Consider the following 27,791-nt stretch of genomic DNA (forward strand, 5'->3'; position numbering starts at 1 on the left):
GTGATGCATTACGGGTTACTCTGCCGTAAATGGGAAACCCCGCAAGGAAAGGATTGCCATCTGCAACTGGTCGTTCCCAGGGAGAAGGTGAACGAGATCCTGAGAGCTTATCACGATGGTTCTTCAGGTGGACATTTGGGAATAAGAAGAACTCTCACAAAAATTAAAGAACGATTTTACTGGTTGCATTGCCGTGATGATGTGGAAGACTGGTGCCGAAAATGCCAGAGTTGTGCTGCTGTCAAAGGACCTCAGACCAGAAGCAGAGGAGCTATGAAGTTGTACAATGTTGGGGCTCCGTGGGAAAGAGTAGCTCTGGATATGGCCGGACCGTTCCCAGTCACCAAATCTGGAAACCGTTACATAATGGTGGTGATGGATTATTTCACGAAGTGGCCGGAAGCATTTGCTCTACCGAATCAAGAAGCAATTACCGTTGCGACGAAGCTGGTGAATGAAGTTTTCTGCAGATTCGGTGTGCCTTTGGAGTTGCACAGTGACCAAGGGCGAAACTTCGAATCACAAGTATTTCAAGAAGTTTGCAAGATCTTGGGAATCCATAAGACCAGAACTACGCCATATCATCCCCAGTCGGACGGGATGGTGGAGAGGTTCAACCAAACATTGGAGCGACATCTGGCAAAAGTAGTGGACAGTCATCAGGATAACTGGGATGAGTACATTCCACTGTTTCTTATGTCGTATAGAAGCGCAATACACGAGACGACAACGGTGACTCCTGCGTACGCCAATTTTGGAAGGGAATTGAAATTGCCAGCTGATGTACTCTCAGGCTGTCCACCGGATACTCCGAAAAGTATAACAGAATATGTGGATGAGTTACGGAAAAAGATGGTTGACATCTACGAGGAAATTAGAACAACTGGGCTTAAGGCAAGTGAACGGATGAAGACCCGCTACGATCGAAGAGCTAATATTCCTGGTTTTGAAGAGGGAACCCTGATTTGGTTACACAATCCTGTAAGGCGAAAGGGGAAGTCTCCGAAGCTCCAACCAAGTTGGGAGGGACCATACAAAGTAATCACAAGGATAAATGATGTGACTCTCATGATCCAGCGTACCCCTCGAAGTCCCCCGAAAATCGTACATGTCGATCGGGTGGTTAAGTGCTACGGAAGCAACGATGATCGGGACGATCATGTTTTGGGAGGGGGGCAGTGTTGCGTAGCAACCCTTCGAAGTATATGACGAGAGTTGTCAAACTTCAAGACATTGTTAATTTCAACAGCTCCCTCGGCAATACTCGTAGCTCAGCGGAAAAGTGTTTACTTTAGACGCTGTAGACCCGGGTTCGATACACCTACCAGTGTATGGATTTTTTTGGGTTTTGTGAAGTTAAAGATAATTTCTAGTTAGTTCAGGATCAAATCGAACAGAAAAAAAGGGATGGAAAATGTGTAAGCAGGATAAAAATAGTTAAAAGAATTTTCTAGTAGTAGTTAAATTTAAAGATGGAATGGGAGAATCATTTTGAAAATAGAACGGATCCGGGGGTATATAAGCCGTACTAAGCGTGGCCTACGGCAGTTCTAGTTCTGACTCGAAAGTGTAAAGAAGAAGAAGAAGAAAAGAAGAAGTAGTGAAAAGTGGAAGTGTTCCAAGAGGAAGAAGATAGAAGAGACTTAGTGTTCGGTGCGGTGTGACGCGTTGAAGGTACCGCCGCCCACAAGAGGAACAGCGGCAGACCGGCGAAGTGCAAGTTCAGAAAAAGTGAACGCAAATAAAGACTCGTTCCTATAAGCGGAGTATTATTTCCAATCCCTGACCCACTCCCGTGTCAATATATTAAATAAAATATGAATGACGATGACGACGACGAGAATAATAAAACAGCAGCAGTTGTTGTGGTGGGGGTGGTGTTGTGCGTTTGTATTTTCTCGCGTGCGTTTTTCACTCTTTTTACAAGAAAAAACTTGAGCGGCGTTGAATTCGGCGTCGAGAACCGTTCGCTACGGACTCGACTCTCGACGCCGACTGCCGTATGTGTGGTGCACGCGAACGATATGAACGTGTAAACTCTGATATGTGAATAAAGTGATTTTGATTTGATTTTACTATTTATTAATTACATAATATTAAATATGCATTGCGGCTTCGAAGAAAAAATCGCTCTTTTAATATTTTTTTTTTTATACTTTTTTAATAACGAGTACGATCATTTTCAGTTATAAACGCGCGACATGTACATTTCATTTTCCCTCCGAAACCAAATTAAAAACCTCCGAAAAAAAATATATTTCAAATCAAATCAAAATTCTTTCTTACTTACTTACTTACCTATTTACTTACTTGCTTACTTAATCACATTCGTTTTTCGCGATTTTCAGCAAAACGGTAGGTAAGTTTTATCATAAAAGTATCTCGGACAAAAATTGTAGATCGTAAAATTATCCATTAAAAATGTATCAATACTTAGCATTAGATTCAAAAAGTTAGTTTCCACGCCACCTATGAGGTAGTGTACTTAGCGCGTTTTTTATAAGTTTTTGAATAGTTATTATCTCAGAAACGGTGGCTCGTAGGAAAAAAAGTATCGGTACATTTTTTATAGATAATTTTATGATCTACACTTTTTGTCTGAGGTATTTTTATGATAAACTAATAATTTATTTTATTTAATTTAAAAAAAAACGGACAGAACATGCAATTATTAGGGGACACGAATATTGGTCAAAAACTATAATGTTCTGGTGTACAAGGAACAAGAGAAGGAAGGGAGCTGGGCCCACAAGAAGATCTATTGATGGAATAAAGGCCACAGCGGGAAGTACCGCCTCGGAGTGTGGCGTTCTTTTACAGTGCGGTTTTAAATGAACTTTCTTCCACGTACTACCAAGCTGTGGAATGAGCTTCCTTGTGCGGTGTTCCCAGGGCGGTACGACATGGGTACCTTCAAAAAAAGCGCGCACACCATCCTTAAAGGCCGGCAACGCTCCTGTGATTCCTCTGTTGCTGCAAGAGAATAAGGGCGGCGGTGATCACTTAACATCAGGTGACGAGTACGGTCGTTTGTCCTCCTCTACCATAAATAGTACATTTTCAATTTTGGCTACTGACAGAGGAAAATGGTTACAGTTGGAAGCCATTGTTGAAAGAGAGACACAGACGGATTTCGAGGCAGAAGATTAGTTTAAGCATCAGTGTATGTCTTAATATTATTCTAATATTAGCTTAAGGCATAATTATCATTATTATTATCTTTATATATATAATTCTTCTGTATGTGTGTTGATAGTGAACTCCATATATAATTCTCCTGCTCATGTGTATGTTAGTGAACACATTCTTACGGCTGGACCGATTTTTAAAATTTAAGACGTGTGTACAGAACAACGTCTGTCGTGTCCGCTAATCTTATATATAAAATTCTCGTGTCACAATGTTAGTTACCTTACTCCTCCGAAACAGCTTTACTGATTTTTACCAAATTTTATATGCATATACAGTAGGTCTGAGAATCGGCTAATATCTATTTTTCACCACAAACATTTTTTTAAATTTGTGTTAATATCTTCTTAATTTGACGACTCATATAGCCCAGTGGTTAGTCTTATGTTAAAAGTTACAACGTCACAAAGTTAAAACAAGAATAATTGTTATAAATTCTTAATTTAGCTTAATTCATCAAGCGACGAATTATCTATATATAATATAGTTCCTGTTCCTGTGCATTAGATTATAGTTTTGTTTTTGTCAATTCGCTATTCGGTCCTCCATTCAAGTAAGTGAGATATCCGTCCGGGGAGACCGGCAGGGAGCGCCGCGCTCCTCGCGCTCGGCGGTACTCGTTATTGGAGAAAACAAGTAAGTGAGATATCCGTCCGGGGAGACCGGCAGGGAGCGCCGCGCTCCTCGCGCTAGGCGGTACTCGCTACTGAGGAATCGACCGTACCCGCTATTGGGGCCGACCGTACTCGCTTCTGGGGCCGTCGTGACGAGTCCGTCACCTCATGGACAAAAGCCTCCCTTATCAGCCGGAAGACGTCCACTGCCAAAAGCCTTTTGGCAGTGGACGTCTTCCGGCTGATGAGCATAAAGTAAAGGAATATACGTTATTTTCAAGACACCTGTTATAATAACTTACTGATCCTGTATCTTTTTGGGTTGTCTGGAAGAGATCACTTCAAGCGATTAGACCGCCCATTGCGTACGTATGATTGTAATTGGCTTAAGAACTTTTTTTTTAATTTTTATTTTTAAGGCTGTATGGTATGCAATTAACATTTGCATTGTTGTCACCGTTTAATGACAAGATCCTAATTATCCATAGTTATGTCCAATATAGTCCAATGCTATCTGTCTATAGGTTATTGTAATGTAAGTAAGCGTAAAAGGATAGATTTATCTTCCCCTATAAAGTTAAACTAAGGATAAATAGGTTATAGAAAACGGCCGTAGGTGTCTATCTATTTATCTAACTACAAGAATCCAGCAAGGATTAAAGTCTTTTAGCCCTTACACAGTTATATGCGAGAGGGTTATTGTTAATATAACTACAGGTACGATAACCAAAACCTAACATTGAGGAATGGCACGCGTCAGTTATCAAACCAAGAACAGTCTTCGATAAAGAGAAGTTTAAAGATGAGTTCAGAGAGATAAGGACTCATAATAAACAACGTTGGGTACCAGGGTAAGTATTTTGCACTTAAATACCTTGTCTTCATTAATCCTTTATCAGGGTTTTTTTTTATGGAATAGGAGGACAAACGAGCATACGGTTCACCTGGTGTTAAGTGATCACCGCCGCCCACAATCTCTTGCAACACCAGAGGAATCACAGGAGCGTTTCCGGCCAAGGAATATGGTACCATTATTGAACACATTTATGAGAAGGGTTCCGTAGCAGCAAGTAATATATTGTAGTTCGTTGTAACTTTGATCGATGTTTTAATAATAGTGTACCTATTTCTTTAAATTAAGTTATTGATAATGCGATTTATGACGTATCAAAAAAAGTACTCACAAGATCTCGTTAGAACCAATTTTCGGTGGAAGTTTGCATGGTAATGTACATAATATAGTTTTATCATTCTCTTATTTTAGAAGTTACAGGGGGGGGGGGGGATACACATCTTACCACTTTACCGTATAGTTCTTATAATTTCGGAAAAAAGGACATACGGACGGTCAGACGGACAGACATGACGAATCTATAAGGGTTCCGTTTTTTGCTACTACGTTATTTGGCCACGGAACCCTGAAAAACGATAGCTTTGATGAATTTCAATGAATCTTATTGTGCACGATCATACAATTCATAAATCTCTAAGGCCTAGAAAAATTTTGCCTAGAGTCTAGGTTAGCGAAACCTTGTGCCCAACGCAAGATTCCACAATAGACACGCTATTTAAGTTTTTAATACATTTTTAATTTAATACATTAATAAAGTTATGTAAGATTTATGACGTAGGTATATTGTCAAAGCCGTGATATTAAAATATCACAATGATTGATGTTATAAAGTACCAGTAGACAGCCAATCGACTTCATTTCTTACAACTTAACGCCCAACTTAATAGTGATATTATAATAATTGTAGGTATATTACAAATGAAGATAGCAGTGTGAGATGTCGAGTGTTCTGATTGGTCCTTTTTTTATACGTAATTTGCAAAACAATAATAGTAAACATTGGAGCATGTATAAAATTTTCCAACCGAAATTGTTGTTGAAATAGTAGTGAACAAGGGTAGCCGGCCGCTGCCGCGGCACGCTACGCTCGGCTCCTACTAGAGAATATAGGCTGATTCGCTGAGATAACATTTAGTTAATTACACAAATGTATATCTCAAAAATAATTACTATAGTTTACAATAAATACAAGAAACAAACCAATCACAGAGGGCCTCATAACTAACGTCCAGTAAAATTGTTAAAATATCATTGCCTTACAATATCACTATAGTGTACCCTTGACATTACAATGTCACTAAAACCAGGACGATTAATTGTAAGAAATGAAGTCGATTGACAATCTACCGTTAAATTGTAATATCACTGAAATCTTACTTGTCATTCAATATATTTCTTGGTTTTTTATTCTGGCAATTTGAAAAACTAGTGGATTATCAAATATTTATTATTTATGAGACAAGTTGGTGCTAGAGTAATATTTTTTTAAGATTTGGCTAGAATATAATATAATTGATGACATTTATGACTTTAGTAATCTTGCCTTTACCGCAACAGAACTTGCAAGTCTAAAAAGATAATAATAAAAAAGAATGCATTAATTTCGAGCCAAATATTTAGCGAGCAACGTTTTAAAATGCCTTAAAACGAGCACACCAAGAGCACATAATAATATTATCAATTTATTTATGACGCTGTTTTTATGCCAACTTTTTTATATATAGATTTTTAGCTTTTTTATAGGAGATTTTAAAGGCCATCTAATAGAAAAAGTACACTATAAGATTTACTTACTCAAAGAATTCCTTTATTTTAAAAAAGCCATAATATGGACAGAAATAAGGACTATATTTATTACCAAAAATGGTAAATTGTAAAAGAGATTCATTTCAGCTATACTATTTCAAACTTTTAAGAACATTATTCTTTTTAGAAATCAATTAAGGTCCAAAATTTAAGACCTATCTGTGTAAGACTAATCAGTGATTGTATTTTGTTTTATTAAAAAAGAGAGTGATATTTTACCCTCTGACCGCGTTAGATAAATGAGATAATATATTTAATATACAGGTTGCGGCAGAAAGAACTCCCCGATTTTAAAGCTGCGCTGCTACGAGTGGGAATGGTGCAGAGTGGTGGGGGTAGTGTTATTTGACTGCTGTGTACGTGCCATTGTCAGTGCTAGCCATGGCTTGGTCGGGTGCGCATCGTGCATTCGTTGTTGTAGAGTTCATTAAAAATGGCGGTTCGCCGATAGCTACGCAGCGATCGTTCCGCGTTCACTTTGCGCTTGGTCGGCATGACCCTGTTCCTGATAAAAAAACGATTTACACATGGACTCAGAATTTTAGAGAAACAAGTTCTGCGTTAAAAAGAAAATCTCCTGGCCGTACTCGCACTGCAACAGGGCCTGAAAATGTCGCGTTGGTGAGAGATTCAATTCAGCAGTCACCACGGCGCTCAGCGCGAAAACACGCTACGGCCCTACACTTGTCGGACCGCAGCGTTCGCAGAATTCTCCATCGAGATCTGAAGATGCATCCATATAAGGTTGTGATGACTCAAGAATTGAGTAATAGAGACTTTGAAACCCGAACAAGATTGTGTCAAGACATTCTTACAAATGTGTGCCGCACAAATGTCATCCTTTTTTCGGACGAAGCCCATTTTCATCTGTCAGGTGCAGTAAATAAACAAAATTTTAGATATTGGTCTGATCATAACCCCCAAGAACTTCATGAACGTCCGCTTCATAGCCAAAAAGTAACTGTTTGGTGTGCAGTTCATCAGGGTGGTGTGCTGGGTCCATATTTTTTTGAAGAAGACGGTGTAACAGTTACGGTTAACAGTGATCATTATTGTGCAATGTTGGAAAACTTTCTTCGGCCAAAGTTGGACGATATTTTTAATGAACATGGAGCTGGCAATGTTTGGTTTCAGCAAGATGGTGCAACTTCGCACACATCTCGGCGATCTCTTGACACCCTCAGAGACATGTTTCCTGGCCACATTTTATCGCTACGAGGTGATATCGGGTGGCCTCCACGCTCACCAGATTTGACACCTTGCGATTTCTTCCTATGGGGATATCTCAAATCCAAAGTGTTTCAGAATCGCCCCAGAACCATAGATGCTCTAAAAGAAGCAATAACAAACGAGGTTATTTGTTTAAAACCCGTACCCGACGACTTTAATTTAATGTAAATATAGAAATGTAAATGGCATTTTGTACACTTTATTTTAATAAAATGTATTTTTTTGTATCTAATAAGGTTTTGTTTTTATTGCCTTCTAAAATAGGGGAGTTCTTTCTGCCGCACCCTGTACTTTTACTTATATTTCAGCTCTTTCTGCACAGAAGTAAGGGATAACTATGTTAATCAGAACACAATGCCAGAAGCCAATATCAACAACAGCGAGAATGATGTCAGATCGTGTTATCTCCGGGCTCTTGCAAATCTTAAAACGAATATAGAACAAGAACAGTCATCGATTGTGAGAAATTATTGTACAGAAAACTCCACTGTTGGGTCACGAAAACCCTTGTGTTCGATATTAGATCAGTTTGTACATCGAAATAAGAGAATAACAATAAAGAATAATAACTAATCTAGATTGTTTGGTTTTAAATGTGACCCGTAGACCCAGAGCTGTTGGCATTCTTGAGAACCAAGTAGGTACGTTTTCGTTGAACTTGGCCAGGAAAATAAGGCACGAGACGAGCAGGACGTTCAACTGATGGGTATTGATACGCCCTACCCATTACAATGCAGTGCTGCTCAGGATTCTTGAAAAACCCAAAAATTCTGAGCGGCACTACAATTGCGCTCGTCACCTATTACCTACCTACCATGTTAAGTCTCATTTTCCCAGTAATTTCACTTGCTACGGCGGTCTTCACGGTCACAATTGGTCACGCTCACCGACCTCTAGACTGGCGGCTGTCAAAGTGCTTTTGTGCCTGTTTGATATTCACCATTTTGGCGCTGTTAGCCATATAGCGAGAGTTTGCGGTACTGAAACTAGTGATTACAACATCAGCAAACAACGATAGTGGGAAACATTTTGCAAAAAAAAATGTGTACTTTATTACTTAAATTAAATTAAAAGTATAAATAACACGAAAAACGAACTAAATGATTCCAAAAAGTAAAAATACTTTAGAGTATTGAACGTTCCTTCGCAGCCATTTGTATTATACTTCAAAATTAGTTCTCTGGGCGCTCGCGAGTGGCGCTTCAAAATGGCACAAATAAATCGCTGTCATATGGAACAGTGTCAGTGGTACAGGTCAGTGGTAATGCTATATCGGGCTGTCAGTCATGTATACACTACTATATTCTAAGTCTATGGGTATACCATATAACTATGTATTTTAACAGTCTATAAATGCAATATCTATCTATCCTTATGTTTGTACGCGAGATATAGTCTATTTTTCATGATAATCTTAGACATAGCTTTGATTGACGTGTATCTAAGTCAGCCATCAAATCTAGTCCCTCGAAAAACAGAACTCAAACAAATTATCACTGTTCAAAATTTAATATCACGTTGTAAACAATATGATGGAAATTAAATGGAAATTTTATATTTTCTGTTAATTTTAATGGTGATATCCTACGCAATATATTTGATACAACCTTACTGGATCTTCATACTGTCCTTTGCCATAGTTTATACTGTTTATATACATTTGTGCATGATATTTTGAAATAGAGAAACATTTAAGGTAAGGTGTACTTTTATTTATTTGTTGTGTAGTAATATAGATAAAAGATTTATTCGTGTCATATAATTTAAATAGTCATAAAATCAAGGAGGGTAAAGATAACTCTTCAAGTCTTTTGACGGGCTTATAAAAAACACGCTAAACACACAAAATTCGAAAATTTCCTAATATTAGATAAATCGAATTAAGGTAATGGTTGAAATTAAAAATTAACATAATTTCCTGCCTTATCAACGATAGATTTAGAATTATATAAATTAACAAAAACCTTATTTTGTAAATTGAAAAATGGACTAATTTTATTAAATTAATGTATTGTCATCCGTCCTCGATATATCCACGATTTGAACGAAATCTGGCCGGGCTGAAATCTTTAAAGTGGGTCAAAATCGCGCCCAAATGAGTCGGTTACAATCAAATATACAGGTGAAGCTAATAAGAGGCGTGTAAAAACAATATATTTTTTCTCTATTGTCTCTTAAGGTGGTCTGCTGAACATAATCACCAAAACCCTTGTTCGTAACAATTAATGATTTTGTTGAAAACCTTACTTCCATGTATGGTTTAAGATTCTAATGCTTATCTAAGTAGTTTAGAAAAAGTAAAGAAGTATTAAAGCCTATAACAATTTGAATCTTTTAAGAGTGCTTATTTCTTCTTCTGAAATGTGAAAATATTCTATAATCTTTACATATAATAAAATTGGAGTTTCTGATTGTAATATTAAAATAACCGTTTTTTACTACATGTATATATCGGTACATACACCAAAATAACATTTTTTACAATTTTTGTCTTTCTGTTTGTCTGTTTATTCCGGCTAATCTCTGAAATGGCTCGACCGACTTTGACGGGACTTTTATTAGCTGATGTAATATGGAGTAGCTAAGGCTGCGTTTATTTCAGAAAAAATATTTTATTTTCGAAAAGTAAAGTAATGTTGCAATGTCAAAGAAACGGTCCAACTTTTAAAATAATTTATATGGCAATACAACGTTTGCAGGGTCAGCTAGTATATCATGACTTCGGTACCTTTTTTCACAAATTATATACAAATCTACAGATAATGGGGTAAAACGAATTTACCACTCATGTAAGCTATGCCTAAACCGCTTTCAATCTATTTTGGATGTAGAACAGTTTGCCTCAACCTTTCTCAACCAACCAGTTTATTTTACTTATGTAAGTTGCGTATAAAATTTCACAATATTATCATACTGTAATATTTTAGTCAGCCACTGGTCTATTTCGTGTTTAGAAAATAAAGAAATGTGTTCTAGAATGATTTACAAAATTAGCCTTTAACTTCAATATGCTTCTGAAGCACCAAAAGGCAATATGAATGAATAGAAATGGCAAAAGAAACGGCATTGATTGCTTTGAATATTTTTGGGATATCAAATATTTTATTGTGGCTATTTGAGATGGCTTGAATTAAATTTCTGGCTATTTTATCTGTATATTATTAAAGCATTATTTAAATTTATATAGATTACTAGCTGACCCAGCAAACGTTGTATTGCCAATATTAAAATCGCGATACAAAAGTAACTGTTGATCGTAGATGGGTGAAAATTTGAAGTTTTATGTATTTTTTAATGCTGACTCATAATCAAATAAATTTAAAAAAAATGTCAAAAAAATTAAAAAAAAAAATTCGTGTGGACCACCCTTAACATTTAGGGGGATAAAAATAGATGTTGTCCGATTCTCAGACCTACCCAATATGCACTCAAAATTTCATGAGAATCCGTCAAGCCGTTTCGGAGGAGTTCAATGTTTAACACTATGACACGAGAATTTTATATATTAGAAGACTCGCCTAATTGTGTTTATAACTCGTATCTACAAAACGCAACATTATTTTTGGTGCAATAAAGTATTTTAATTCATTTATTTACATTCATAAGTCTCTTGTGTAGGGCAAACCGTAAAAAGTAGTTTATAATTATATTTTAGTTTTTTTATACATGAAGTCATTTTTGTGGCATAGTTGTGGCAACCAAATTCGTTTACTGAAATAAAAGGTAACTATTATCTATTTAGAAGCTTTAGAACGTAAGATAATGTAGATTTGAATTCAGGTTCCAGTCGGAGGCTATCAGATCAGACAGGTTATACAATAAACTCACAATCACGCTTAAAAATTGTCTGAAGCAAAACTCTGCCTACGCGTGTATTAGGTAGAATTTTCGTTCATTTGGGTTCCGACCGCGCTTTGAATACATCGCCACGCAATGACAGAGTGTTGAATGAGAAACTGTCCAAATAACAGCATATCTAAACTTAAAAACTTGACGTTTTTAATCGGTTTGCTAATAAAATTTAATTTGCTAATACAAACTATTTTTGCCTCGTGTTCGTGTCTCTTTCGCAACATCAAACTCTAGAGAAGTAAATAATGCACGTTTACAATACAACATTGAACATTATTTCCCCGAAATAAGGTGTTAATTAAAATGAATGTTAAAATGTTATCTGTATGAGATAATACAACGCCGCTCGTACATTTTTTGACGACCTTTGCAAATCTAGTTATTAACTGTACGTCAATGGTATTTCTGATAAAAAAAATTGCAAGTATTCAATTGAAATTTTTAATAATAATCCTTATAATAAATTAGGCCAATGCTGTAATCAGGACCTAATTTATCGTCCAATAAAATAAATATAATAAATTGAATTAAATTATGCAACATCCTCCTTGCGGCCTACCATACCTATACCGTACCTATCCCATGTTATGTACACGATTAGAATCAAGTAGATACATCTCTGAGTTGTCTTGTTATTGCCTCAAAATACACTGCGCTAAACACAACACCAATTATTAAACTAGGTTTATATTATTATACCCTAATAACAATGCTTTTTGAAACATCCTGCATGTGGAACATGCAAATACTTATAATAAATTCTAATTATGTTGGTCATTCGTAGCACCAGCAATACACGTGCACGTTCCAAAAGATTTACATCTATAAAATGTCGATAAAAAATTCGATAAAAAAATGCTATCGTTATAAACGTCACTTTACCAAAAAAATAGGTCTTGGTATTAAATTTTACAATAAAATATCCGACACCATACAAAGACTCACTGAGAATAAATTTAAGAAATATATCAAAGCTTTTTTGCAAAGAAGGCTAACTTTAGTATGGTAAGGTAGCATGATTCTTGTCTGATACTGCGCAGGACACCAAAAATTGTACAGTATGTTTGGTATTAAATTAAGTGGGAGGATTACCAGTTGCCGGCTAGATGATGGAGACTACGGCGCCTATTTCTGCCGTAAATCAGTAATGTGTAAGCATTACTGTGTTTCGGTCTGAAGGGTGCCGTAGCTAGTGAAATAACTGGGCAAATGAGACTTAACATCTTATGTCTCAAGGTGACGAGGGCAGTTGTAGTGCCATTCAGAACTTTGGGGATTTTCAAGAATCCTGAGCGGCACTGCATTGTAATGGCAGGGCGTATCAATTACCATCAGCTGAACGTCCTGCTTGTCTTGTCCCTTATTTTCAAAAAAAAGTAGGGTAGGCAAATTTTTATTATATTATTTAAAAGATGGGCTTGGAGTTTCTTATCTCCATGTTATAGCCCCTTTACGAACTGATGTACCTTCATGACGTTTACCAAGTGTTGTGGCAATGTTACGTTATTGTTACTCCCTATACTAAATAAACTAGCTTCTCAATAATTTATAATTTTTCATAAAATCAAGAATTATTTCGTAAAATATGCTCACTGTGGACTATATGCACTCAGCTGTGTGTATAATGAAATTATTTCACAGCAAAACTGTCAAACCGTGCGTCAAAAATACTCTTATAGGAAATATGTACATACAAAACAAATAACAGCACTTCATGAAGTAATCCCCATTAAAATCAGTTCATTTGTTTAGGAGTTCACTGGGAACAAACATCAGGACACTGAGTTTATGTATATTAATACTAGATGACCGCGCAAACGTTGTATTGCCATACAAATTAATAAAAAAAAATGAAAAAGATGTTCTACGAGTCTCAGACCTATTTCAAACAGATCGTTTCAGCCGTTTCGAAGGAGTTTGTTAACAAACACTATTATTTTATATATTATTATTATATATATTAGAAGATATATTTCAGTTTCTATTGTTATCATTGAAATTTATATTATCATCTGTACCTGTGTCAGTGAAATTAATTGATATTAGTAAACAAGTTAGATTATTTATTCGCTAAATTAAAGAAAATCTCAAATCAATTTCTTTATCACAAAGGCGTTACAATTCGCAACACGTTACATATACAAACAGTGTTTGTAGAGTCAACGGATGGGAAGGACGTACACAAAATGTTTGTTTAAACAGCTGGTGGATGACGATAGTTTAATAATAGTTATTATTAATGATTCAGTAACGATAACGTATTTTTGAAAATTGGAAAAAATGAAGGCTGTATTGTTTAAGTGTTTACTTGTGGCTTTGGTTGTAAATGTGGATAATGCTGTTTCGACCAGAAATAAGGTAGGTTACTGTATGTATTATAATTATAAATTTCTCTGATTTGGGAGATGATATAATTGCACTACCCGGGTGTGTTGAAGCACTTGGCTTCACCTCGTGCTTACAAACTGTATTTCTTTGAAGTTTCTGTTATGATCGCAAAAAAAGAATGTTGGGAGTGTTTCTTGCGCCGCTTCTTCTCTCTCAGAGAGCCATTCGTTTCTGAAGCGGTAGTAGTATCTAGTATATTAGAAATAACATCAAAAAGAATAAATTTTGAGATAATAAAAGCCATTTATGCCTTTTATGCCTTTTATCTCTTTCTTGGACAGTGTTCTGCAGGATAGAACGCCTTTTACTTGTTCCAAAGTAATTTAAAGATGTTATGCTCACATAATACCCTTATTTATTTACAGTGAGTTTCAATTTATGCCTCTACTATAATACATACTAAATAACTCTAGTGTTTTTTTCTATGTTCATTTTTTTATTTATATCGAGACGTTTGACAATAATTTTTGGTGAATTGCTATATTGCTAGATTGTAAAACTAATTTGTAAAATTATGAAGCTATAAATATTGACTTCAAAGAGTGTCAAGGAGTTATTTGCTACTTCTTCTCATTAAAACTCAACCTTTTTCGCGGTAGCGGTAAATGGTAAAATGTTGAAATTTTGACATTAATGTTTTATTTTTTAAATAAGAATAATTCTGATTTTGATTTGATATGCAATGAATATAGTAAATAAATAAATAACGTGATTTTATGTATATATATTGTATACTAGCTGCCCCGACAGACGTTGTTCTGTAGATAGTAAAAAAACAACTGTTTTATATTTCAAAACATCAAAAATTATTTCGTAAATATGCTCCCTATTGTTAGAATGAAATTGTTTCACAGCGGAACTGTCAAACCGTGCGTCACTTAATTCTCTCATAGAAAATATGTCCATACAAAACAAATATTGAAAATAAAAATATTTATGGGTCCCAAATCGAAATAAAAACTACCCTATCTCTCAAGTTGGACCAAACTGCACTCCATGAAGTAATCACCATTAAAATCCGTTCATTAGTTTAGGAGTCCATTGAGGACAAACATTGTGACACGAGATTTATATATATTAAGATATAACGCGCAATAATGTACTACCTAGTTATTAACTATCAAAAAAGTTTGGGCTTCGTGAAAGAATAAATATTATTATAAATATTGCATATGCATTTTATAATACTTATTAATGAAGGTGAATCAAGTCATGCCACAGAGGAGTAGAGAGAAGTATGTTAGAAAAAAGGGAAAATAGATAAAATTCACAATACAGCCATACGAAAAAGAATAAAACTTAATGTTGACTTGGCTCAGGTTTTTAAAATTAAATGACAATGCTCGATGACTTAACAAGGCTCGATGACATAGTAGAAGTAGGTGGTGAAAACAAACTGGAAGAAGGAAAATTAGCCATTGCCTTTCTCCCAAGAGAATAAAATAAAAATTAAATAAACTTACAGAAGATCAAACAAACAACAATTACTATGTCATGATTTTTACTATCACATTATTTCATGTACAGTAAATTGGACATTGAATGCAATCTACTTATACAAAAAAGTGCTAATTAGCGATTAGCTAGATTGAAATACGTCTACGGAATGGAGTTTTTTTTTATGACAGTAGAGGACGAAAAGAGCAGGACGTTCAGCTGATGGTGATTGATACGCCCTGCCCATTATAATGCAGTGCCTCTCAGGATTCTTGAGAATCTCAAAAGCTCTGAGTGGCACTACAATTGCGCTCGTCACCTTGAGACAAAAGATGTTAAGTCTCATTTGCCTAGTAATTTCACTAGCTACAGCGCCCTTCAGACCGTAACACAGTAATGTTTACACATTACTGCTTCACGGCAGAAATAGGAGCCGTTGTGGTACCCATAATCTAGCCGGCATCCTGTGCAAAGGAGTCTCCCACTGGTTTATTATTATATATCGCACATCCATAATGAACCTTTTATTTTTTTTTTATAGTAAGAGTCTACAATTCATTACTGAATCATTGATAAATTTTATAATATATTATATTTTAGAGATAAGCTGCAGTTGGCTAGATCCTGACTTGATAATCAACTATTGATAACATCGCCTAATTGATAATAATAACAGTGTCACCATCCTGAGTTGGTCGATATGAGTTTGTCTTTAGACCGGGTTTGAATGAAAGAATGAAATTTCTTTATTCATTTACCATTTTTACATTTATCTGAAGGTACTAGTGGAAGGCACTTTGCACAGGATGCCGGCTGGATTATGGGTACCACAATGGCGCCCATTTCTGCCGTGAAGCATTATTGTGTTTCGGTCTGAAACGCGCCGTAGCAAGTGAAATTACTGAGTAAATGGGACTCAACCTTGTATGTCTCAAGGTGACGAGCGCAATTGTAGTGCTGCTCAGAATTTTTGAGTTTTTCAATAATCCTTAGCGGCACTGCATTGTAATGGTAAGAACCGGCAAGAAACTCAGCCAATTTTATCTTCATATTACAGTTTTAACACTATCCACACATTTTTATCGTCTTTATGTTCCTGCACTTTATAATATGCTTTCTTGAAGAATACATGTCCGTTTTCGTATGGAGTGTGGTTTTTTGCGTTCTCTAAACAAAACCAAACTGCGATGCCCTATGAAACATTAAATTGAGTGAGATCTAAAAAAGCTACGTCAATAATTTTAAACGCCTGCGTTTTTGTTAAATTTAATTTCAATTTTTTTTTATAACACCAACATTACAAAGCAAAAATATATAGTCTTAATACTAGACTTACGTCAAAACGATATTTATTTTATCTGCCTTCAACTGTCAACGCCAGAATGAATGTGAAAACGCAGGTGTTCAAACATTTTTTAATCATCAAATAAAGCTAGACTGGAAGGCCTCAATCTATAAAACTTTCATTTATAAAGATTTTAGAAATAAAAATATAAAAGGCCATTTACGGACATGTCCTTTATATAACGGAAGTTCACAAATATGATGTGGGAGTATATTTGTATATATATATCGCGAATTCCAGTAACCTGTCAGTTGAAAGAGACAATGTTAGCGATTCATATGAAGGTGTCTTTATATGTACGAGGTGAAGTCGCGGATCTAAATACATCCTACACCTAGATAGAAAATTAAATGGAAATTATTAAAGAAAACGCACGGAGAGAGAATTATTTCAAGTATTTATAAATATCTATACTAATATTATAAAGAGGAAAGGTTAGTATGTTTGTTTGTTTGATTGCATTGAATAGGCTCTGAAACAAGTGAACTGATTTTATAAAATACTATTAGAAAGCTTCATTATCCCCGAGTGACATATGCTATATTACAATTAAAAAAATTAGGGATCCTTACTAAAACTACAATAATATAATCCAAGGTATAAATAGATGTACGCAGACGACGTCGCGGGGTACCAGCTAGTGTCATATACTTTATATTATGTAAAAGCTTCCTAAGTTAAGGCTTTGTCTGTCTGTTCATTGTCAGTACATTTATGAAAATTTTATATACGTTCACAAAAATTGCCAACTTTTTGCTCCACGAGTAAATACTGATTTTAATTATTAACAAGAATTTATATTAAATAAAGTATTTTTATTATCTAGAATTAATAAATCAATAATTATTAACACTAGAAATAAGGGATTGCTTGTAACTAACTAATTCTAGTAGGCTTCATAAGACACATAATAAGGGTAAATTTATACACTTTTATAATAAAGTCCCAGCCACTGTTCAGGCATTATCTATAAATAAATTTATTTTTTTTATTAAAAAATGGCTCTTTCGTAAATCCTACTACTCCACAGCCGAATATCTAAGTGATCGGACAGCCTGGGACAAAATTATCATTATTTAATTTTAATTTATTTTAATAACAATGACAGTTGTTTAATAACAATATTGTTGATTTTATTAAGAAGAGCGCCAAAAAAGAATGCTGGGTGAGTTTCTTGCACAGTTTCTTCTCTCTCGGAGCGCCATTTGTTTCCGAAGTAATGGAAGTTTTAGAAGTGACATCAAAAAGAATTGTAAATTAATCGATTTGCGAATATTGATGCCTTTTATGCTTTTAAGATTGTCCCATAGTTTGTAAGTACGTTTTAAATGTCCAGGTACTATTTCCCGTCAAATCAATGAGATTCTTGTTTGTTTTTCTTTAGTTTTATTGAATACTAGCTGACCCAGCAAACGTTGTATTGCCGATATTAAAATCGCGATACAAAAGTAACTGTTGATCGTAGATGGGTGAAAATTTGAAGTTGTATGTATTAATGCTGACTCTTAATCAAACAAATTTAAAAAAAAATGTAAAAAAAAAAATTGGCGTGCTCCACCCTTAATATTTAGGGGGATGAAAAATAGATGTCCGATTCTCAGACCTTCCCAATATGCACTGAAAATTTCATGAGAATCGGTCAAGCCGTTTCGGAGGAGTTCGGTCCCGCACACCGCACATAAATTTGACTCTCTCACTAGATTTTGTGACCGATGAGTACAGTGATCCCAATGATATAAATTTCAACGTATGTATTAAAGAGATTTCGCATAGAGTGCCCCACTAATACCAATATCCCGGAAGGATGAATTGGCTCAGAGGAAACAGGGCTGTTAGTTTGCTTACGAATGACTCCGATAAATATATACTTATAATGTTGTGGGTTTAGAAGCTCTTTTCGGTCAAATAGAAATAAAAACCTTAAACCTAAGAGAGAGATTATTTATATTTAATTAGGACTACCAAAAGTTGTTACATCAAAAAAATAATACTTCAACCTTACTTTATAATACTTATTATAGGAGTCACAACATTTTCCAAATAATAATAAAAAGAAACTAAAAAATTTACAGTATTCAAAACGAAAACTTAATAATATTTAACAAGAGTGGTAAACTATGAATATAGGTATTAAAATAATATACATCGGTATTATTGATGCATAGTTATTATAATTTAAGGCCTTAACAATCTTTAAAATTTAAAGAAGGACCAAAAAATGCTTAAATATCTAATATATAAAATTCTCATGTCGCGGTGTTTGTAGTTAAACTCCTTCGAAACGGCTTGACCGATTCTCATGAAATTTTGAGTGCATATTGGGTAGGTCTGAGAATCGGACAACATCTATTTTTCATCCCCCTAAATGTTAAGGGTGGTCCACGCCAAATTTTTCTTTTTTAATTTTTTTGACATTTTTTTTAAATTTGTTTGATTATGAGTCAGCATTAAAAAATACATACAACTTCAAATTTTCACCCATCTACGATCAGCAGTTACTTTTGTATCGCGATTTTAATATCGGCAATACAACGTTTGCTGGGTCAGCTAGTTATTATTATAAATTTCTGGACTAATGAGACTTGACATCTTGTGACGGGCACAATTGTGATGCAGCTCAGAATACTGGCTTTTTCAAGAATCTTGTACTAGTATCTACTATCGGGTTAATATCTTGATCGTCCCAATACATCTTATCATAAAAAACTAGCTGATCCGCCTGACGCTGTTCTGTCAATAGAAAAAAAAAACGATGTAAGTATTCGAGAAATATGTAGTCTAAAGCCATCGGGAATGTGTAATCAAAGTTACTGAGTTAAAAATAAAACAAAAACTTATTTCTGAGTGATTTTATAATATGAAGTAATAAAATTATTATGAGGAATAACATCGTATTTGTGTCAACAGCTTCTACATTACCGCTTTTTTATTGCCAATTTTTAAAAGTATATAGTTCATAATCCTGATGTACACAAAAACTTAAGAAATTATATAATTAGAAGAAAGTAAAAACTTTCTCGAAAACCGATATCTATTAGTGAAAACAGCATGGAAATCGATGCAGTATTTTTGAGTTTATTGCGAACAGACTTGGACAAAGAGGACTTTGTTTAAAAATATGTAGTGATATTGTAACACTTGCATGAAATGTATTGTAATATTTGTGGCCTGAGCAAATCAGAAAAAACATTATTTTCGTTATAAATTGAGCGTGAAGGTTGAGGTAACAATGCAATTTTACATGACTCATCATATTAATTATATCTTAATATTAATGTTATATTTCCGTCTGACTTTGTGGTTATTTTGGCGAAGATAGAACTCAATGGAGATAACTTATTGAATTAGGCGTTACTTTGCGGAAATCCATAATAATACAAATGTCTCGTGTCAGATTTTGGCGGGACAGCACGTCCTGAGGATGCCTTGTGTAGCCTCTACACGTGTCGAATTGTTTTAAAAACAAATATTGGCGGAATGAACACTAAAGAAAGCCATTTGTATATCAATGGAGATAGCTGGAGGAGACCTATGCCAGTCATTTTTTTATTATTTTATAGTGTTATATTTATGTTATACTTTTAAGGGCTTATCTTCAATAAAATACGGCTTATGTGTTTCCTATTTCTCATTTTATAGTCTGCGGACAAGTCTGGATTTTGACTATAATATTATTTAAAATATTACAAGAGCAAAATCTAGATTTAAATATATTTTCTCCAAAAAAAAAAACGACAGTAGACTTACGTAACATTTATCTATCTTCGATAAAACGCCTCATATATGTTCCCTATCATTTTATGGTCTACGGATAAGTCTGGTTATATATTGGATAATATTATTTAAATTTGCAAGAACAAAACCAACATATAAATATATTTTCTCGAAAGTCACAGTTCGACTACGTAAAATTTTTCAGTATGTTTACAACTAAATAGCGCCATTTTTGGATTTAAAATTAGCTTCGGTAGACTTTCACTGTATGTACATAAATTGACTGTTTGTTGGTTTGAGCCTTAAATTCAGAAAATTTGTTGAGTGAGTCAATAAATGACTAACAGTTAGTAAATAATACTCTATAATATATTATTATATAACTTTAAACTAGATTCAACCTCGAAAGACGAACTCAAGTGGTTGAGGTCTAAATATATGCTGTAAGTATGTCAGTAAAAGTGGTACTACCGGTCTACATACATAACGGCGTACTGATGTGGTATTAACATTATGTGAATTTAATATATTCAGCTGTATATTGCTTGGTATTGAAAGATTCGGTGGCGCAATGGCTAGGCCTTTGTGTCTCATTCAGTCGGTTCGATTCTCGCCACGTAACAATCTGTTTTTCTATTCCCATCTCATAATTTACTCAATACACACCAAAACCCAACACTATTTATCCCTTTAGTGCGTTTGATACTGAACTTTTCTAAACCAGTCGGCTGTACTACAATTAAAATTTTAAATAGTTTCAGGGTACTGGCTACAAAATTCAGACTAAGTGGCATTGTAAGCTGTGCAAGATGCCAAGCCATAATATTCACATTGAAAAAAGTGCACAGACCTGCATAGTGTTGATTTTCATCTTATATCCGCACCTTATTAAATAATATATTTTTGTTTATTTCATGGTCGTAGAAAAAGTAGTCAATGCACGTTATAATCCATTATAACACTTGAGCTGTCTATTGTGCAGAATTTTCAAGAATCCTGAGTGGCACTGTATTGTAATGGGCAGGGCTTATCAATTACCGTGAGCTGAACGCCTTGCTCGTCTCGTCCCTTATTTTCATAAAAAAGTCACATTGGCCCATTATTTCAATAGCTATGGCCAATCAAAACCAAACACATTGCTAGCATAATACTACTTTACGGCAAAAAAAGCGTATTTCAATTCTTTGGGAATATAGAAGACACAATAAAGGAACTGGCTCGGAAATAGGCAAATACGAACGAAAGTCCTGCAAGTAATATTTTTGTTGGAACTGATATTATATAAAGTTAAAACAACAATTCAACAAATGACGTTGGTATAGAAAACCATTCGCAATAATCAAATGCAATTCAAAAATTGTTTGAATACCTCTAGTACTTTATTGCAACCTCGTACATTCTGTACACACTGTTGTAAAAAAGACGCCGTGATTCTTTTGAAGCAGATTCTTAGTATTAAAAAAAGCAATTGAGTGGTTTTATAAAACCACGATGCATGTGAAACTTTGTAATAACATAATATTAATATCAGCATAGTAACCGAAAGAAAAAAAAACCAATTCTTTACTTCTTTATAGAAAATTATATATAATATGATAAAAAAACCTTGGTCAAGGGTGTGCGGTTCGAACCTACTCTCCTTCTCGGGAACCATAGCTTAGATATGGCGCCTCAGACCGTGCCGCATAACTAACTTGAAAGCAATAGTTGAAATTGATGATGCAACTTCACCCCTAATACAATCGCAGTACTCCGCAGCTGATTGTAATGCGACATGCGATAGATGGGCGAAATTTGAGGCGATGTAGTAAGAGGCATTTTAATATGTAAAACTGTAATTATTCTACGGTTTAAATAACAATTTAGCCTTCATGTGTGGGTATATGAATATTTTAAGAACAAGGTCCAGAAAATTGATTTACTTCAGAGTTGAACACTACCTAAAAAGGATACCATATTTTCGCATTGATACCAAAAACACAAGTTTTGTATATTTTAGCAATGTGGGGATCAATACAAGTTTTGTATTTATTTGAAACTATGGATGTTTTTGTTCTTTTCTAGTTGTTGGTGACGGTGTACTACGAAAGCGAATGCCCTGACAGCAGAAGTTTTGTTATTAACCAACTGCGCCCTGCGATACATTTGCTGCATAGTTACGTGAAACTGCATTTGATACCGTTTGGAAAATCAAGGGTGCGTTATCTTCAAGTTGACGTTTAACGAGTCTAACTAAACATAAGGTTAAGAGTTCTATTACCGCTTAGAATATTGCTCGTTTTTCATAATTGGGTGTTTGTAATATTAAACTAACATCAGGGAGACAAGTTTCACTTTTCCATCATCATTATAATCATCCTAATAATGTGTTGCAGTTTTTGAAGGTAAAACTTATTTTTCTTGCTTTTTTATTATTATTGAAGTAAAACTTCTTTAGGCGCGACTTGGGGGTAACTCAGAACCTTTGTCTGACGGAAGTAACACTCAGTACAAATGTCAATTGAAAGGAATTTTATAAGCCATTATAATTTAAAGGTTTTAACAAATATTTTAAATTGTTCAGTAATTTTTTTTTAAATCTCCAGGTGTATAATTTGTTTATTCATTACTACCATTGCAATAAATAACATATAAATTTTCAGAAATTTTCTAACATTTGCGTCATTCGCTAATTTGTTTTTGGTTTCTTCGCCCATTATTAGGACAGGCAAAGGGTTCGAGCCCATACAGCCATATTTGTTAATATTCAATAACAACATCATTTTGATATGAGTTAATAATAATTTAACCTTCAGTTTCTTATTATCAATTATTTTATTTAATGAGTGAAAATTTTAAAATGTGCGAATAGTAGTATTAAATTATAAATAGAATATAAAATGAAAATAATAATCTGTCAAATAAAATGGCGGAATCCCAGGAACATTTTACTCTTTCATCAATAAGAATAAAAGAGAAAATCAAGAACCTGATAATGAGTTGACCTGTAAAGTAAGTGATTATTTTCTGATGAATAATAATATCAAAACATAACATTATAGCATTCTTTGTAAAATTTATAAAATCTCACTTGATAAAATAATATTATTATATGTTAATGAAGACAACTAGCTCGTGTTGCAATCTACAAATCGATAAAACATTAAAAAAGAGAAAAAATGGAGAAAATCGATATAAATGGAGTCGAATGAAAATTTAATCGATTAAAGAAACATTAAGAACCAGTTGTTTTATTTAAAAAATATTAGTTAGGTGCATAGTTGAAGTTAGAATGACTATATTATTGCATAAAATATATTATTTTCTTATGAGGATACAGAACTGAGCAATCATTTTATTTAGTCAATAAATCAATTGACATAAAAAATCGACACAAGTGAAATACTTGCTCCTAAACGCTACGTTTTGACAGTGACAATCTGACAGATCTTTTTAGTTCTTCGTCATTTCGTTTCTTGCTGTATTCGTTGTGTTACCGGCCTGCTCTACCTACCCAATTGAATTCCAAGGAAATTTGTCTCTAGCAGTCTGTTTTACAGTTCACGTATGAGCTAACGAGTATCTATTGTTCTTATCTGAGCAAATAACACTATCTTTTATTTTAGGTATAATAATAATATTATACTTACTAGATGTCTTTTGTTTTATGAAAGTAAGGGATGAGACGATCAAGACGTTCAGCTGATGGTAACTGATACGCCTTGCCCTGGTAACAGTGCAGTGCCGCTCAGGATTCTTGAAAAACACAAAATTCTGAGTGGCACTACAATTGCGCTCGTCACCTTGAGACATAAGATGTAAAGTCTTATTTGCCCAGTAATTTCACGAGCGACGGCGCCATTTGTTGCGGTACCCATAATCTAGCCGGTTTCCTGTGCAAAGGAGCCTCCCACTGGTAAACCCGTCCTCCGCCCCCACCGCAACAGCTCTCTCCACTTGTGTCGCCTACTGATCGCGAAGACGTTCTACTCATAGATTTTCTACTGACATTGATAAAATACCTCTATTTCCAGAGTATAAACTACGGAGATGACGGGTTTGAGTGTCAGCACGGCTCGTCAGAATGCTTGGGGAACATCGTACAGGATTGCGCTTTAGACCTGATGCGGAAAGAATCGGATAAGAAGAAGGTGGAATACGTCGCGTGCGAGATGGAAACCAGAGCTGGTGCTAGTGGTGATCTTAACGTGTGTACTGTGTTACTAAAAAAAATATTATTACTTGACTTGCAACATGCTAGCGTATAGACTATAGAGAAATAATGAATATAAAACAAGAAAAATGTCTGTAAACATCTGTGATTTATAAAGATACATCAAGATAGAAAGATAAACGAATCTATCGTAACCGTAACCGATTTCGCTGGTCATTGTTGCCTCCTTAGAATCTGGAATTATTATTTAAGATTTAAGTGTGATCAACCACTGCCTAACTCACGCATTGACAAATCAAATTGGTCCCTCAAAACCCGGCTATCAAGTCATGTATACACTAGTATATTCTAAGTCTATGATTAAATCTATTATAGCCTGATAACAAAACAGTATTTCGGAGCTCATTTGTCAATACACGGAGAATACAAATCGCACACTTAAGATTGCGGTTCTTTGGACCACTCCTTGAAGCACTCCTCTTTGTCTAAGGTCGAATTCTATATTGCATTGCATATGGTAGACCAAGATTTCAAACCATTTTCTCCTCCATTGATGTCAATACGTTTAATTTGACTTTACTTTTACTTTACTTTGATGAGATTAAATTGATGATGACAGATTTGCCCCGGATTATCATCCGGGGCAAATCTTTCATCTTTCGACTACTCCTGACCGTGTTTTCACGGGTTTGGATCGGATTCGGATGGGACGTAGAGCGAAAGCAGTTTGAGCGGTTTACTTTCAATATTCGATCGCTAATTTGAGATTCATACAAATCCAGATATAATGTCATGTGTCAATCAATCCTGAACCTGCATTGCAATATTTCAATCTTAATTTAAAACCATAGATTAACAAAAATGTGCTTACGACAAATAAAGCGTGTGAGAGAGAAGAACATCTCTAACGGAGATACAATAAGATAGAACAGGAAATCGAATCCATTGTTTCTGTAACCTATGTTGAAGAACAAGGCGTTAAGGCGACACTAAGTGCCAGCTACCTTGTGCGATATGATTTCACGGCTGCCGGCCCGCCATCAATGTAACAAAGTCAATATGAAAAGGTAACATTTCAACAGGCGCAAGCAGTTTATATGCTTACAATCCTGATTATTTATTACTAATATGAATAAATGTACCTACACAATAAAAGTACAAGCTATAAGAATAACTTGTCTGAGAGTACTAAACAAATACGCCATGCCGAGAAAAAACTTGCTTAGCAGCAAAGAAAAGTGGTAGTTCGAAATGGCTGTGGAGTGGTAATTATAACCAACAGCAAGCATTACCAACCTCCAAAATTAGACTTAAGGGTATGCGTAACAGGATAAAGTAGTGTCCATAGTTTCAAATGCTATATTTTCACGACAAAACTTGCCTTAAAACAAACGCCTTGTTTGCGTGTTTTCTGCTTACCCTTCGCCTTAACAGTCAGCCACGCTTGGCTCCTCAGTATATCGAATATTAAACCACTACCTAACGTTCACATTGTCAAATATAATTGGTCACGCATTGCAAAACCGGGCTGTCATGTCGTCCATTTGCTACTAATATACCAGGAAGAAGTAGAGTATATCGGGTCGATTAATAAAGAGTACAGATTTAATATAAAGGTATCGTTTATTTAAATTTGATTAAATATGGTTTTCTCCAACAATTTTTCACATTGATTTATTTTGGCGCGATTGATGTGACGCGTTCTAAACCTTCGAGTTTTATGGCGTTTTGTACCAAACAGTCTAATTCGTTTAGTAAATATAAAAAAGAAAAATAAAAAAATAGAAGACTATTTCAGATATTTTGTAAATGTTGGCAACCCTAATTATGGATTGCCAATTTATGATTACAATTGCACAAAAAAATCGGCTGTTAATTTGACTGGTACAAAAAAAGTTTCAGTCCTCCTTTATTTTGACGTTTTTTCGTAATTCCAGAGAAAGTCCTGTATTCATATTCATTACAGTGTGTTGAAAAATCGAAGCTGCCTCCAAAGACGGTGGAAGACTGTGTGCTCACCGGAAAGGGTGTAGATCTCCAGCTTCACAGTGAATACCACACCAGTCTGGTGTCTCCTAGCTTCGTACCAACAGTCACAATTGGTGGTGTAAGTAAATATATTATGTTCATATTCAAAATCATATTCAAATTATAAAATAATTTGTACAACAACTAGTTCTGTATGTTTATCTTTGTTATATATTATTTCTCTACTCGAATTGTCGGGAATCCAGTGCTCTGTGAACGGCTAGATCACTTGGCGAAGCGAATAGGCGTCGCTTCATTGTATGTTGTCTACCGCATTTATCACGGGGTGTTCCGAAGAGCTGTTTGACCTGATTCCTCCCGCCGATTCCACCTTCACACGACACGCGGCAAATTACGGTAACATCCCCACGATTTGGATGTGTTAACAATGGGGTTCCTCCACGGTGCGGTTTTCAAGGAACTTTCTTCTACGTACAAGCAAGCTGTAGAATGAGCTCCCTTTTGCGGTGTTTCCAGGACGAAACGACTTGAATACCTTCAAAAAAACGCATACCACTTTCACATATTTAAACCGGCAATATCACTTCTAGGGCCTCCTTTTTTAGATTTCTTAGATATTAAGAGCGAAGCTGAGCGGAGCTCCCACCGGGTGACTCCAATTGATTTCTATGTTAAATGCTTTCTCGGCCATTTCTGGACCGACTTTAAAAATTTTTGGACTCCTAGAAAGCTTTCGAAATTTTACAGGTTATTTTCGAGACAGAATTTTGAGTTTTGACTTGATTCAATTATTATTATTAAAAACAAACATGATTTACAAATTGTTGTTTTTGTACACAGACTTAGTTTACCTCGCTTCGCTCAAATATACGCAGCGAAGCGGTCCGACAAGCGACTACGGTATCCTAGTAATAAAAACACCCTGCATTGTCATGATAAGGTTGCTCCTTTATGACGATTTACAAGTCACCTTTATTTTGTTGACAGTTTTGTATATTATAATTTTACAGGAATTCGACCAAACAATACAAGACAATGCTCAAGTGGACCTCATCGGCACTCTCTGTTCCGTGTTGACGGAAGCACCTCCTTGTGCTAATCGTTACAACTCCATGGCTCTTCAACACATTCTCATCAATCAGAGATAAATATATTTTGTACCAAATACTATGTTGTATTATTTAACGCACCTCAAATGGCGAAGAGTGAGGAGCAAAACAC

General features: G+C 35.0%; 1 protein-coding gene across 1 annotated transcript; it reads left to right on the top strand.

Moving 5' to 3' along the window:
- Nucleotides 1-7,570: 7,570 nt before the first annotated feature.
- On the top strand, nt 7,571-27,737 carry LOC126967834 (GILT-like protein 1). Its single transcript, XM_050812523.1, has 6 exons — nt 7,571-7,584; nt 9,376-9,388; nt 22,493-22,624; nt 24,442-24,615; nt 26,548-26,688; nt 27,581-27,737. Exons 1-6 carry the CDS (start codon nt 7,571-7,573, stop codon nt 27,716-27,718), a joined length of 612 nt encoding a protein of 203 aa, XP_050668480.1. The 3' UTR covers nt 27,719-27,737.
- Nucleotides 27,738-27,791: the final 54 nt, after the last annotated feature.

This window comes from Leptidea sinapis, chromosome 14, assembly GCF_905404315.1.
Source record: "Leptidea sinapis chromosome 14, ilLepSina1.1, whole genome shotgun sequence".
Taxonomy (NCBI): domain Eukaryota; kingdom Metazoa; phylum Arthropoda; class Insecta; order Lepidoptera; family Pieridae; genus Leptidea; species Leptidea sinapis.

What these genes read in the sequence shown, in the direction of transcription:
- LOC126967834 (XM_050812523.1), top strand. An exon ending in TACCGTTTGGAAAATCAAGG is followed by an intron (nt 22,625 to 24,441) that starts GTGCGTTATCTT and finishes CTCTATTTCCAG; the next exon opens with AGTATAAACTACGGAGATGA. An exon ending in GTGCTAGTGGTGATCTTAAC is followed by an intron (nt 24,616 to 26,547) that starts GTGTGTACTGTG and finishes TATTCATTACAG; the next exon opens with TGTGTTGAAAAATCGAAGCT.